Below are 15,222 nucleotides of genomic sequence, written 5' to 3' on the forward strand. Positions count from 1 at the left end.
TTGTAGTTAAAAGTGATTGCCATTTCTTTTGTTCAACAAATTATGGTCATAATGGAGTTAATTCACATTATCATAGGCTTGGAAGACATGAAAAGCAACAAAACACTGGTTTATTATTAGGCTATTTATTGTTAAAGATAAGCACTTTATATTGAACATTGAACAGTGCAACATGAACTTTGAAAAAAAATACAAAAATAAATACCCAAATGGAAAAAACTTAAATGTGAAAATCTGTCCTTCTTCCCTTAACTTGATGAACTCACCATCAAGTTGTAACTTATGGTCTTTCCCACTTAATGCTCAGACTAAACAACTGAAACACAATACAGGGCCAAAAATATTGACCAGGGGCCAGTAGGGCTGTATCCTTTCTTTTTTGGCATTGTGCTGCAGGCATAATCAACATGAATCAAGTTTAAATACAGATGGCAATATTCCTAACAGATAACCTACATCTTATATCCCCAGAATGCTGAAATTATTATTATTATTATTAATAATAATAATAATAATTATTATTATTATTATTATTATCATGTTTATTCTTCTTATTATTGTTATTATTATCATTATTATCATTATTATTATTTTGTTAACCCACACAGTAATAGCAAAGTCACAATAAACTTTATATCTAAAACTCTACTGTGAGAAAAATGTGATCCGCCGTAAACACAGTGCATTTTATTTTGAAAATTAACCCGGTGTTTTATTTTGTATTTTATTCACTACTTCCTGTCCCGCACGGTCCGCTCTGCTCTGTGCGGACTTGATGTGCCGTGCTCAATTGATGCGCCGTGCTCCGACGTCCGGCAAAAACAGAAGCTGACACATTGAATAATAGAATAATACAGCGTTTTTCTGAAATATTACCCATATTAGATGCTGAATAAGTGGACGGCGACTAGTCCATAACTCACAGGTTCAACTTGCTCCACTGTCACGTCTCAGGGGCGCAGTAACTTGGCTCTCTCTCCTCTCACTTACTCACTCACTCACCCGGTATTACAAGAAAACGTGGAGTTTTTGTACCGCTGTTTTTTTTTTACATCTCTGACAGGAATTTATTAATGTTGTTTAAAGGAAAAAAAACACACACACACAGGCAGAGGGCACTTTTTAAGATGAGGCAAAAAAGGGCAGGGGCTCGAGCACCCATAGGGCCCTATGTGTGCACGTGCCTGCTGTGCTTCCTGGCTTTTCTGGAGGCAAAGTCATTTATGACATCTCTGTAAGAAATCTGACGGCCGACTTTGTTATTAATACTAATCACTGCCATGTACGAGTCTGACTCAGACTCGTACATGCAAAAAAAAAAAAATAAGAATTTTTTTTAATTGCTTTTGGGGGCCCCCTGGTGGCCGCGGGGCCCTAAGCAAGCGCTTAGTACGCTTATGCCTTGGGCCGGCTCTGATCCCGAGCATCGTCTGTTGCGCTCATGACAGAAGGGTGGACGTCCTGGGGAACGTCCACCTGGACGTCCAGGGAAACAATGTGACGATAAGCGCTCACTTCATCACAGCAGACTGGCAGATGAGCAGACACGCCCCCTCTACGAGAGTCACCTTGCGCAGGTACTGACACAAGCAGTGGAGGAATGGAGGATAAAGATATCCAAGTCACGTGATAATGCCAAAAATCACATACATGCAGTGAATGAGGCAGGATTGGGACCACGGATAGGTGCGTTGCACATGCAGTGAATTTGGCATCACATCTCAGTCAATAGGATGGAGCGCCTCCTTGAGAGGATCAGGAAGGAGGTTTCCTAGCACAACAGCTGCTCATGTGCTTAAGACAAAGCAAAAAATGCTAAAGCTGCCTACTCATAAAGCTCATACATGATATCCCAACGAGGTGGAACTCCACTTATGATATGTTGCAGCAGCAGGCAGCTCTGTACTCTGCATTGACCCACAACACCCTGCAGACAAATGTCAAAGACATCATCAACCTGTCTGATGATGATGTGAGAGTGGCAGAGGAGGTCCTCCAGGTGCTTAAACCCCTCAAAAGTGTTACATCTCTACTGAGCACTGAAACTTCACCATCTGTGTCAATGATCCTGCCACTGAAAACAAGGATTCTACAATTCATGACTCCCATGTGTGGAAGACAGCAGCATCACTCCAGATGTCAGGCTTTATTTCACTACCTATGTTTCAAGGAAGATGATGTGCCTTCTTATGTTGCACTTTCAGTTGTTTTTTATTAATGGTCATTGGTCCAAGTTTAAAGAAAGGAGAATGCCTTTTTAGGTTGCACTGTTTTTCATTAATTATGTTAAAAGGAAGATACAAATGCATGTCAAGTTGGTCAACAGATTGTATTATTCTCTAGTGCAATAACAGTACTGAAATGAAGGCTAAAAGGGCATTAATGGGAGCTTTAAAAAAAAAAAGAAGAAAAAAAGAAGTAACTAAATGGTTACTTTTCACAGTAACGCATTACTTTTTGGTGTAAGTAACTGAGTTAGTAACTGAGTTACTTTTGAAATTAAGTAACTAGTAATTGTAACTAGTTACTGGTTTTCAATAACTAACCCAACACTGTATATTTTTATATATATATATATATATATATATATATATATATATATATATATATATGTATATGTATATATATATATATATATACAGTATATATGAAATACTTGACTTTCAGTGAATTCTAGCTATATATATATATATTTATTTTATTTACATAGAAAAAAAATAAAAAATACTTGAATTTCAGTGTTCCGGTGGCTAGCCATTAGATGGCAGTATTGTCCTGTTTAACTTCTCCGGTCATGATGAGTATATAATTTCGGCCGCCATGTCTGTAATTTCCTCGTTCTTCTGCTTCGTCTCCTTGTTGTGTGCGCAGTTGTGCACTCTCTAAAAGCCCTAGATGTTATGATTGGGCAGGCAAGCTGTTTATATTGTGGGAAAGCGGACGTGAGAACAGGCTGTCCCACTCAAGTCTCAGGTCCGCATTGAGCTGGAGGGGGCGTGGCCTCCAGCTCCGGCTGAATACCGGGAGTTTGTCGGGAGAAAATCTCTGCCGGGAGGTTGTCGGGAGAGGCGCTGAATACCGGGATTCTCCCGCTAAAAACGGGAGGGTTGGCAAGTATGAATAAGTGCAATACTTAAAATATAAACATTTTGTATAAAATACAATATTGGCACAATAAACTTAATGGCAAAGACTAATTACTAACTTTGGCAAAACAACTTGGACAAATGAGCTAATGAGGCTCAGAAGTGTAAGCACATTTTAAAGTGGACTTTTATCGTGGGCAGCCTAAGGCACACCTGTGCAATAATCATGCTGTTTAATCAGCATCTTGATATGCCACAATCTGTGAGGTGGGATGAATTGTCTTGGCAAAGAAGAAATGCTCACTAACACGGATTAGTGACAGATATAAGTAAGAACGTTTTGCTACTTTATATTAGAAATGGCAACAGCGGAAGATGAATGCCACATAAGAAGGTAGAGAAAAAGAAGAAGCTTATGACTACGGTGTCAGCACGGACTACAATGGCGGACACGCGCACATTTTCAGGACTTATGCAGATCCCAAATACACATCAGCAGGTACCAGAAGGTAAGAAAAGTTGGTTTTGCATAATATTGCGAAACAAAACGGCAGGTAATATGTCTGCTAATAGGTGCCATTTTGCGGTCCTTATACATGCACCATAATAATACTTGTATGTTTAATGCGCCGACAATCCATCAAGCGGTGCGGCTTCATAGCTTACCGAAGTCGTACTAAAAACATGTTGACAGATTTTTGAGCGCGGTGTGTAATGTTCTATATTCTCAATAGAACATTTAAAATGTTGGTGTTGTTTACTGGAGTCATCTTGCAGTTTACACGTCTCTCTTATGTATGACGGCCATCTACTGGTCACACTTATCATTTCACCATGTGCCAATGTGCCAAATAAAATTGTTTCGAGGTCGGTAAGCACAACACGAATTATGCTGTACATTAGGCACACCGGGTTACAAGGCTCACTGTCGATTTTTGAGAAAATTAAAGGATTTTAAGTGCGCCTTATAGTCCGAAAAATATGGTAATTGAAACGCTACGGCTGAGTAAAAACACAGCAAGATAGTTCCACGAGTCACGTTCTTCAGCCCACATAATTCACACAAAGTTTTCTTGCAATTCTAACGTTCCTATCGTTCTTCTTTATCTCCTTTTGTCAAGCGTGTTGTAGTAGAAATACACAAGAAATAAGAAATAAACAAATTGTCCGGCATTCTGTAATGTTAGCTAAAATGTCCCACCTAGCGACTAAGGACCATATTAGTTAAAGTTAAAGTACCACTGATAGTCACACACACACTTGGTGTGAAATTAACCTCTGCATCTGACCCATCCCCTTGTTTCACCCCCCTGAAAGGTGAGGGGAGCAGTGAGCAGCAGCGGTTGCCGGGCTCTGGAATAATTTTGGTGATTTAACCCCCAATTTCAACCTTTAATGCTGAGTGCCAAGTAGTTCCCGGTAGAACTGTTTTAACTGGTGGAAACACAGTGGACTATTGTACGTTTGTATTTACCTGGGTAATTGGAAAGTTCCAACAGTGGAAAAGGGCCTCTATACTTTATATTTTAGTTGACTAAAGTTAATGTGACCAAAATGTGAAATGTAGTTGACTCAAATTGAATAATTTTAGAAAACTACAGTAGGACTAAAATAAAGTTATTGGTCAAAATGAACACGATACATGATGTCGGGCCAGCGTATTAACAACCCCAACAGAATATCATTGCCAGGAAAATGAAAGTAGCCAAACCGCCTACGCTACGTATGCAAATGTGACATGCAGCATAATCATACCAAAACAAAAGCAGACAGGATTTAAATGTAGACAAAATCATTACGGCCTTCAATTACACAAACCACGTTGCTCTGCTTGTCCACAACACTCTGATCAATGCAGCAGCTGCTTTTCACAATGAATGCGTCATTTGTGTGATGTGGAATTCATCAAACACACACTCCCTGTTTAAGATTTTACTCACACTGGGCCAATTGTATTGTGCCTGAACCCTCTTCACACCTAATGTCCAGCTGATGAGTGCAGTGATCCAGGCAGAGTCATCCCACTTCTGACACCATATGTGACAGGGCTCTAGTCACAAACAAGGAGTCAGGTTGGAATCTGCAAATGATATTTATTGTGGAAAGACAGTGCAACAACAACAAACCCATGATGCAAAGACAGCAAAAATAATAAATAACCAGAATTGGGAATAAAACTAATTTTCAAAAAGTAATTAATAATTGACAATAAAAAAAGATTCAGAATTGGTGTTGTTAGTCTATTATAGCCAATATACACTTAAATTCACACTTGTCTGGAACTTCATTTGACTACTAAAGGAAGAACACCCACACACATGTCTGGCTGCCACTTCAGACCTTCAAGCTGCCATCGGTTGTTTTGGGGATTTTAATGTGCGCTGTGATACCTATAATCACAGAAAGAATGATGACTCCAAATCTAGCCAAACGTTTAAGCTGTACTCACATAGCTAAAGAAACATGGTACAAAGGTTAAAGTCTTAAAAAGGAGGAACTAGCCTTAAATTTATTATTTACAATCATTTATATTCAGACTACACTTTAGCTACACTTTAGCTTTTTCCCGACGAGACGGCGAGATGAGCGGTCGCACCCTCTTTCGCTCCCGATCGGGAATCCAAACAACTGCTCGGATTATCCCACACTTCCTCCTTTTTCTACTGTGGATCACGGATTTATATTTTAAACCTCCTCGGATACTCTACCCTCTTGAAAATGAGAGTCGAGAACGCGAAATGGACATACACAGTGACTTTTATCTCCACGACAATACATCGGCGAAGCACCTTGGCTTTGGAGCTAACGTGTTAGCATCATGCTTGTCTGCACATCGAGGCAGAAGAAACATGCCCCTGACTGGAAGGATAGACAGAAAGTCAATAATACTACTATTACTTCTACTATCAGGAGACACTGAACTCAACCCTGGACCTGCAACAACACGGTTAATGTTGTCCCGACTGGCGAAGACTAGCAATGCTACTGCTAGCGTCGCCATCGAAGCTAACTCGGCTACCGGCTCATCTCAGCTCAAGCTCACCTGTGCTCCAGCGGTCGGCGGCTCGGCGGAGGACTTCGCCCCGTTCATCGTCACGGTCGGAGGCTCGGCGGCGGCGGTGGAGGACGACCCGGTCATCAGAGAAGGCAGCGACTCAGCGGCGGTGAACGACGCGGCGGTTGCGGTGGACGGCGACCCAGACATCGGTGATTGCGGGGAACTGCACGAGATGGCGGGGGTCCACGCGGCCTCTCCCCGGTCCCAGACGGTCGAGGACGCGGCATACACAGGATTTAGAGGCGCCTTTACACAAACATTTTCGTTATTCTCTTTCTCTTTGTCTTCAAAAAAGCCCGCCAAAAGGAAACCCAACCCATCCCCCAGCAACCCTACCTGGCCTCCTCCTCCCTCTCCCTCCCCTCCCCCTTTCTCTCCCTCCCCCTTCACCTGGAGGACGATCAATATGCCTCTCTCTCTCTCTCCTCTCTCTCCTTGCTCTTCAACTGCAACAGCAATAATAACCAACAATTTTTCTGGTCAGTACCACAACACAGCGGACTCTGATGCTCTTTTTGGTTCCAGTGGACTACACATCATCCACCTTAATGTGAACAGCCTCTCTGGAGCCAAACTCGACCAAATCAGAGAAATGTTCCTCAACACGAAGGTAAAAATCTTGTGTTTCTCTGAAACCAAATTTGATCAAAGTATTTCTGACTCAGAGATAGAAATACAAAACTTTTCGGTTATCAGAAAGGATAGGAATAAACATGGTGGGGGCGTTTGTATGTATATTCACCAGGATATTAAATACATAACTCGCACTGATCTTAACCACAATGACCTGGAATCTGTGTGGGCGGAAATCAAATTTAAAAACGCTAAGCCGGAACTAATAGGGACTGTTTATAGACCCCCTTAATCAGAGTGATTTCTATGGGGCTTTGGAAGAATGCTTGGCAGGGACAGACAACATGGAGAAAATTATAACTGGGGATCTGAACACAGATATTCAACGCAAAGATGCGCCTGTCTTCAGATCCTTCAGCAAGTTTTGTAATCTGCACGGTCTTTCCCAGCTAATAGCGCTACCCACAAGGGTGTGTGATTCCACCCAATCAACCATAGATCTCATTCTCACTTCAGACCGGCCTAAAATGAAAAATAGTGGGGTCATGATCTGTGGTCTTAGCGACCACTATCTAACCTTCTGCACCCGTAAAATAGCTAAACCTAAAGCCAATGGCCACATAACAGCCCAATCCAGATCCCTCAAAAAATACTCCAATGACAATTTCAATTTAAAATTAGATGAGTGGGACTGGTCCCCTGTGCTCGCGAGCAACCTGGTCGATGTTGCTTGGGATCGCTTCAAAACGGCGTTACTAAAGATACTAAATGACATGGCTCCCGTGAAAACAGTCAGGATCAAAGCCCGCTCGGAACCATGGATGAATCCGGACCTATTAGCTGCCATAAAAGACAGAGACAGGAAATACTCTGAATACCAAAAATGTAAAACAGAAGTAGATAAACAACCCAATAATATCAACCTCAAATTACTCCTTTCAACTCTCAAAAAGCAATGCAATAAATTAAGAAATAAGTCAACCAACCTGACTAAATCCTTAAAAAAAAATTACATTAACGACAAAATAGAGGAAAACACGAATAAGCCACGTGAGCTCTGGAAAATTCTCAACAACCAGCTTCCTGGTTGCAGCCAGAAACTTAAAACAAGACTCACCAACATCAGCATCAAGGAGGGTGACTCCCTCATTACAGACAAAATGGAGGTAGCTAGCAGACTTAACATCTTTTTCACCAGCATAGCCGCAACTCTTGTCAACAAGCTGTCCCACCACTCTGGTCGTTTTGGTGTAGAACACATTAAAGCCTTCTACAGAAAGCTAGGAGTATCCAACGATGATTTCAAATTGCAAATGGTCACAGCTGATGAGGTGTTTAAAAAATTGAGCGCGCTCCACCCTAACAAGGCCACCGGCCTTGATAATATTCCCTCCAGATTCCTCAGGGACTCTGCCTCCATCATTGCCCCGATCATCACGCACATAATAAACCTATCAATTACACAAGGCCAAGTACCAAAAGATTTTAAGATAGCAAGAGTAACTCCCCTCTTTAAAAAAGGAAGCAAATTGGAACCTGGCAACTACCGACCTGTTTCTATTCTCAGCTCCATTTCGAAAGTAATGGAGAAAATAGTTTATGAACAGGTGGATAGTTACCTTGCCACTAATAAACTCATGTATAAATTCCAATCCGGCTTCAGAACTAACCACTCCACTGACACATGCCTTCTCTATCTGACCGACCACATCAAACATGAGGTGGACGCGGGCAAATACTGCGGCATGGTCATGCTGGACCTTCAGAAGGCCTTTGACACCGTTAACCACGCTATACTGTTGGATAAACTCAGAGCAATCGGATTTAACATAACCTCTTGGAGCTGGATGCAATCTTACTTGGAGGGGAGGGAGCAGGTGGTAGAGGTGAACGGCACCGTCCCCCCCCCCCCCCCCCCCTTTCGGTGAGCTGTGGACTCCCCCAAGGCAGTATATTGGGACCTTTACTGTTCCTAATATACATAAACGACATGTCATCGGCATGCGACTGTGAATTGTTTTTGTTTGCGGATGACTCTGCCTTGCTGGTATCCGGCAAGGACAAGTCACAGGTGGAGAAAATCCTCAGTGCTGAGCTCTGTAGAACTTGCACCTGGCTCGCTGACAAGAAGCTATCCATCCACTTGGGTAAAACAGAATCCATCCTGTTTGGGTCCCACATCAAACTTAAGAGAGTCAATGACTTCACCATAAAAGTAGGTGACAGTGTCATCACCAGGAAAGATGAGGTCACCTACCTAGGTTCCATTCTAGAGGCTAACCTTTCCTGTGATAAAATGGCAACCAAGGTAATCAAAAAGGTTAACCAACGAACGAGATTTCTCTACAGAATTTCCTCTCTGGTCAACAAAAGCACCTTGAGGATTCTGGCGGGAACTCTCGTTCAACCCTTTTTCGATTACGCATGCACCTCCTGGTACCCTAGCACCTCCAAAACCCTCAAATCTAAACTCCAAACATCTCAGAACAAGCTAGTCAGGTTACTTCTAGACCTCCACCCCAGATCCCACCTCACTCCTACCCACTTCTCTAAAGTGGGCTGGCTCAAGGTGGAGGACAGAGTTAAACAACTTGCACTGAGCCTAGTCTATAAAATCCGCTACACCTCCCTGATACCGAAGTACATGTCAAACTACTTCCTTAACGTAAATGACCGCCATAACCACAACACCAGGGGGTGCTCCACTAACCACGTTAAACCCAGATTCCGAACTAACAAAGGTCTTAACTCATTCTCTTTCTATGCCACATCAATGTGGAATGCGCTCCCAACAGGTATAAAAGAAAGGGCATCTCTATCCTCCTTCAAAACCGCAATAATAGTTCACCTCCAGGCAGCTACAACCCTAAACTAACACCCTCCCCGGATTGCTAATAATCAAATGTAAACAATCAAATGCAGATACTTTTTCTTTTTCTTATGCCTTCTGATCTCTCTCTCTCTCTCTCTCTCTCTCTCTCTCTCTCTCTCTCTCTCTCTCTCTCTCTCTCTCTCTCTCTCTCTCTCTCTCACTCTCTGTCCACTACTTGATGTCCATACCCCCCCCCCCTCCACACCCCTGATTGTAAATAATGTAAATAATTCAATGTGATTATCTTGTGTGATGACTGTATTATGATGATAGTATATATGATAGTATATATCTGTATCATGAATCAATTTAAGTGGACCCCGACTTAAACAAGTTGAAAAACTTATTCGGGTGTTACCATTTAGTGGTCAATTGTACGGAATATGTACTTCACTGTGCAACCTACTAATAAAAGTCTCAATCAATCAGTCAAAAACACATCCTTTTAACAACATTTCAGTCATTGATGAATGGGACATCATTTCCCTTTTTTGTGGACTGGTTCCCCCTTTCGTGAACACTTTTGGACACATTGTCTTGTCTGCCCTTTTGCTATAAAGAGTGAAAAATTCTTCATTAGGGCTCACTTTTACAGAACCTATTCTTCTACAATGCTTTTGCAGGAGTAAGGCCAACATTGCAACATTTACCTGTGGCGAGTTTAAAATAAATAATTGTTATTTCTTCCAAAAGACCCGACCTTCGACTGTTCAACTGAATAAAACTGATAGTTCTATAACCAAACGAAAAAAAAATTAACCCTGTCGCTATAACTGGATATGTGTGCATGTTTGTCTGTGTGTGTGAACGTGCTGCTGATGTGCAGGGACTGACATGCTCTGTCAGAGTCAGATTGTAATCCTCGCAGATTATTAATGATAACCTACACAAAATACAAAGACTCAAAAGTCAAACATTGTTTTCATGTACCAACTCGGCCCCACCGCGTTGGGGTTTGAAACCCCTGTTGTGTAGTTATGCTTACGGTAATGGTGTCAGTTTATTTTGAACATACATACAATTACAATATGATACAGGACATATATCCAGTTTGTCATTACATCATGTCCAAAAAAAGAGGTTGAAGAAGCAGAGTTTATTTAGTTCTAATCCTTTTTGTATCACAGCAGTTTTAACACGTTTGTAACATTACAGTGAATAAATAGATACATCAATTTATTAATAAATAGACAAATGAGTACCTGCGTGATTATTAAATACATAGACAATAATTAAAGTTCTCATGAATAAATATCTGAGGATTTTTGTTTCATAACATGAGATGATTAACATTATCTATTTGTTAAGGTCCAAGGTGTTAATTAATATTATTCTTCTTTGTACTTTGTAAACAATTTGAGTTTGAACAGTTTCTTAAACTACGGTAGATCATATTAGTACTTTGACTTCTTTGCTGAATCCATTCCATAATTTAATTCCACATACTGATATACTAAAAGTTTTAAGTCTTGTACGTGCATACAAATGGTTTAAATCAGATTTTTAGTTAAGGTTATATTTCTCCTCTTTTGTTGAGAAGAATGGTTGTACATTTCTGGGTAGCATGTTTTCGTTTGTTTTCTACATAATTTTGCACTAAGTCATTTCATTTAAATATTTTTGATTCAATAAATAAAGGGTTTGAATGTCTAACTGACATCTTTCATAACAAAGTTAGTGACTGAATTGTACTTTTGTAATTATGTTCCCATATTTCTGCACAATAACTCAGATATGGTAACACTAGCGAGCAGTAGAAAATATGTAGGAATTTTTGGTCCAGAACATATTTTTCTTTATTCTTTATTGACATATTTCTTGCCTCTTTATGTTGTACATTGTTTTACGTGAGATCTCCAGTTAATTTTATCGTCTATTATGATACCCAAAAATGTGATTTCTTTCACCCTTTTAATGTCTACTATGTCTTTTTGTATTTGTGTTTGACTACTAACAAATAACACTATTTTAGTTTTACTGAGATTTAAAGATAGTTTGACAAAAAACAGACTATCACTTTATTTATCACTTTTTGTCTTATATCATTTCTATTATCTTCTGTGTTTCTGTTAGTTAAGTAGCTTCTTAACTAGTTTACGACCAGCCCTCTGATGCTGTACCGTTCTAATATGTTAATTAAGATATTATGATTTTCTGTCAAATGCTTTTGTTAGATACATTAACGCTGCAGGGCCAGGAGAAAACCCACACAAACACAGAGAAGAGCCTGAACTCTTCCAATGCAAACTGAAAATGTATTTTTAGCATGTTCACCTTTTGTGCGTCTTCTTTTCATACTAGGACTATAAAGATGATGAATGACGCCTTCATGAAGAACGACTTTTTGAAAAGACTAGAGCCGCAACACTTGAGGGAGATGGCGAACTGCATGTATGAGAATGTTTACACTGAAGGACAGCTCGTCATTCAGGAGGGTGAATCTGGAAACTACCTCTACGTGCTAGCAGGTGAGCTCACTATCCATGTGAAGCAAAGATAGATGTATTTTATGAACAGTCTATTTTATGTTTGGTTTTTACTGAAAAATTATAAGCACATTTGCATGTAGGGGTGTCCAGATACAACTTTTTCCTCTCCCGATACAATGCCGATTTTTAAACCTTGAGTAGTGGTTGATGCTAATATTAATCTGATATGATATAAGCAAGAATCCTAGTAGATATTTTTGTTTTTCTGTAGTGTGGAATGTTCGAAAACATTTGATCAAGTGAAATTACTCAAACAGAACAAGGGTAGCTATGAAAAACACTTAACCTTATGACATACTTATGTTGTCTTTTACTTGAAGTGAAATGGTAATTTATTTTTAGTGACACCTACTAGTCACAATAAGTCATGAAGTTGAGCTCATGTTGCAGTAAATTGAATGATGCGGACACGTTTGTTTCTGGGTACTTTAATACATTTCTTCCTTGGAGACTATATGTACGCGATATGCAAATATAATAATTTGATACTTGTTTATATTACCAAATGAGCTGCTTAAGACTGCAATAGTGTTCAGTTAAACACAGTTATTACATACTGTTATATACGTGTGAAACTAAAAAAAATGTAATATCGTGCAAACGTTTATTCTTATCAGCTAGACAACTTCGAATATGAAACTAATATATGATATAAACTCAATGAATGCAAAGTGAGACATGTCAAGCCTGTATCTGTTTTGATGATCATGTTTTTTAAAACCCAAAATTTTTCTGAGATTTTCAATTGAAGGTTTTCATAAACTATAACAATCAAAATGATGTAAAAAGGAAGGTTAACATTTCTTGAGTTGCATGTTATGAGCCTATGTCATATATTAGTTTCACTTTGTAAATCTAATTTCTGGAATAAACAAACCTTTGCACAATATTCACAATTTTTGAGATTCACCTATATTGTTTATAAATACAGCTTCATTGTATCCACCAGTAGTAGGCACTAAAGCCGCCATTAAATGTATTTTCTGGGAAAACCCTTCTGTATAATGTTGGCGGTTAGTAAAACAGACTCTAAAGTTAAGATAGATGCAATCAATAACAGGATTTTTGGTTAAATAAACATACCACTAGAGAAAAAAAAAATGCGGATTCACTAAAATTTACTATGTATGCAGATATGTCAGAAGTTGTCATACGTCACAAGTCAGGGCAAATCTTAAACAGCTCATTTTGGAACCTTGTTCTAAATTGTTTTATAAATATGGTTTGAATAGTAATTTTTCGGCACTTACGGGTTTTTCCAAAAACACATGCCAACAGGCAAGAGAAATGGGTCTTGCATAATATGACCCTTTTAAGTAAATGTAATGTATGCAGGCATGTAATTTACTACGATTAATGGTTATTGAACAAAGTCAACAAAACTTAATAATTGCAGACCGCGGAAGTACTGAGCTAGCAAGTGTGTTGCTGTGTGGATCATTCAAACTCATTTCACCTTACCCAATATCATATGTACACGCTTCTGCAAGATGAGAACTGGGATTTTTACATGGAACCAAAACTTGTCCAGTCTGCTAGAAGCCATCAAATGTGGGCATTTTGCACTTAATTTGGTTACAGCGATGAACTGCAGTCATATCGAGACCACAATGTGGATGTCGAACATGCAGATGAGCTTTTCTGAGACGCTTTCTGAACGTTCAATTCATTTTCAATTTACATTGGTACCTCGAGATAAGAGTGCCCCAGCTTACAAGTTTTTCTGGATAGGAGCTGTCTTTTGACAAATTTTTATGCATTAGGTTGCAAGCGGATAGTCAACTTATGAGCCTCCCCAATGTTGCAGTGAACCCTGTAAGATTTGACCATACCATCCTGTCTTACTTACTAGAATTAGCTTATAACCAGAGATTGACAGAACTTTGTTTTTCCAAGCATGGGAATAAAAAAGTGACTATGAAGGACAGTGCTGAGAAGAAAAAGTGGATGATATTCATAAATTAAAGAATAAAATCCACCAAAAACTTTCACGAAGAAGCTGCAGATAGTCTGTTTGATGGAGAAGCAGTTGGAAGGAGATACAGTAGAAGTCTACTATCTAGGGTAAATGCTTTACATTATTTTATAATAAATAAATAAATGGGTTATACTTGTATAGCGCTTTTCTACCTTCAAGGTACTCAAAGCGCTTTGACAATATTTCCACATTCATCCATTCACACACACATTCACACACTGATGGCGGGAGCTACCATGCAAGGCGCTAACCAGCAGCCATCAGGAGCAAGGGTGAAGTGTCTTGCCCAAGGACACAACGGACGTGACTAGGATGGTAGAAGGTGGGGATTGAACCCCAGTAACCAGCAACCCTCCGATTGCTGGCACGGCCACTCTACCAACTTCATCACGCCGTCCCATTTTAAAATTATTTCACAAAACTACTGTAGTGGTGTGTACTACATTTGAATGTATTGTTATTCATACAATATTTCCTTTTTCAAAAGTTTGTTTTTGAGTACCATATGCTTATAATAATTATAAAACTGGCTCATAAGTCTGTGAGCATTATTTGGGTATGCAAAGTGAAAGTTGCTTAGGATGTTGTACATTTCAGATGGCTTGCTGGAAGTCATCCAGAGTGGGAAGTTGCTTGGTGAGATGCGTCCTGGAACAGCATTTGGAGAACTGGCTATACTGTATAATTGCAAGAGAACAGCCACTGTAAAAGGTCAGTGACGATACTAATCTGCTTTAAAAGATCACATTGTTTTTTTGACTATCCCTAAATTTTTTCAGCCAAATAGCAGTAAAATATTTAACATACCTCACAGTGTTATGCAGTGCAAACATTTACTGTATATGCCAAGCCAGATGAACACAGGGTTAGATAATGTTCAATCAATCAATCAATCAATGTTTATTTATATAGCCCTAAATCACAAGTGTCTCAAAGGGCTGTACAAGCCACAACGACATCCTCGGTACAGAGCCCACATACGGGCAAGGAAAACTCACCCCAGTGGGACATCAATGTGAATGACTATGAGAAACCTTGGAGAGGACCGCATATGTGGGTAACCCCCCCCCCCCCCCCCCCCCCTCTAGGGGAGACCGAAAGCAATGGATGTCGAGTGGGTCTGACATAATATTGTGAAAGTCCAACACATCAGCGAAAGTCCAGTC

General features: G+C 39.8%; 1 protein-coding gene across 2 annotated transcripts in view; it reads left to right on the forward strand.

The window, feature by feature from the left end:
• Nucleotides 1-15,222, forward strand: part of LOC133657516 (cGMP-dependent protein kinase 2) — a 166,862-nt gene that overhangs the window by 35,270 nt on the left and 116,370 nt on the right. For both annotated transcript variants that reach the window (XM_062058951.1, XM_062058952.1), the window contains exons 4-5: nucleotides 11,891-12,057; nucleotides 14,654-14,767. In XM_062058951.1, coding sequence (XP_061914935.1) covers nucleotides 11,891-12,057; nucleotides 14,654-14,767 — 281 coding nt within the window. The remainder of the gene's footprint in view (nucleotides 1-11,890; nucleotides 12,058-14,653; nucleotides 14,768-15,222) is intronic.

Source organism: Entelurus aequoreus, linkage group LG09, assembly GCF_033978785.1.
Source record: "Entelurus aequoreus isolate RoL-2023_Sb linkage group LG09, RoL_Eaeq_v1.1, whole genome shotgun sequence".
Classification (NCBI taxonomy): domain Eukaryota; kingdom Metazoa; phylum Chordata; class Actinopteri; order Syngnathiformes; family Syngnathidae; genus Entelurus; species Entelurus aequoreus.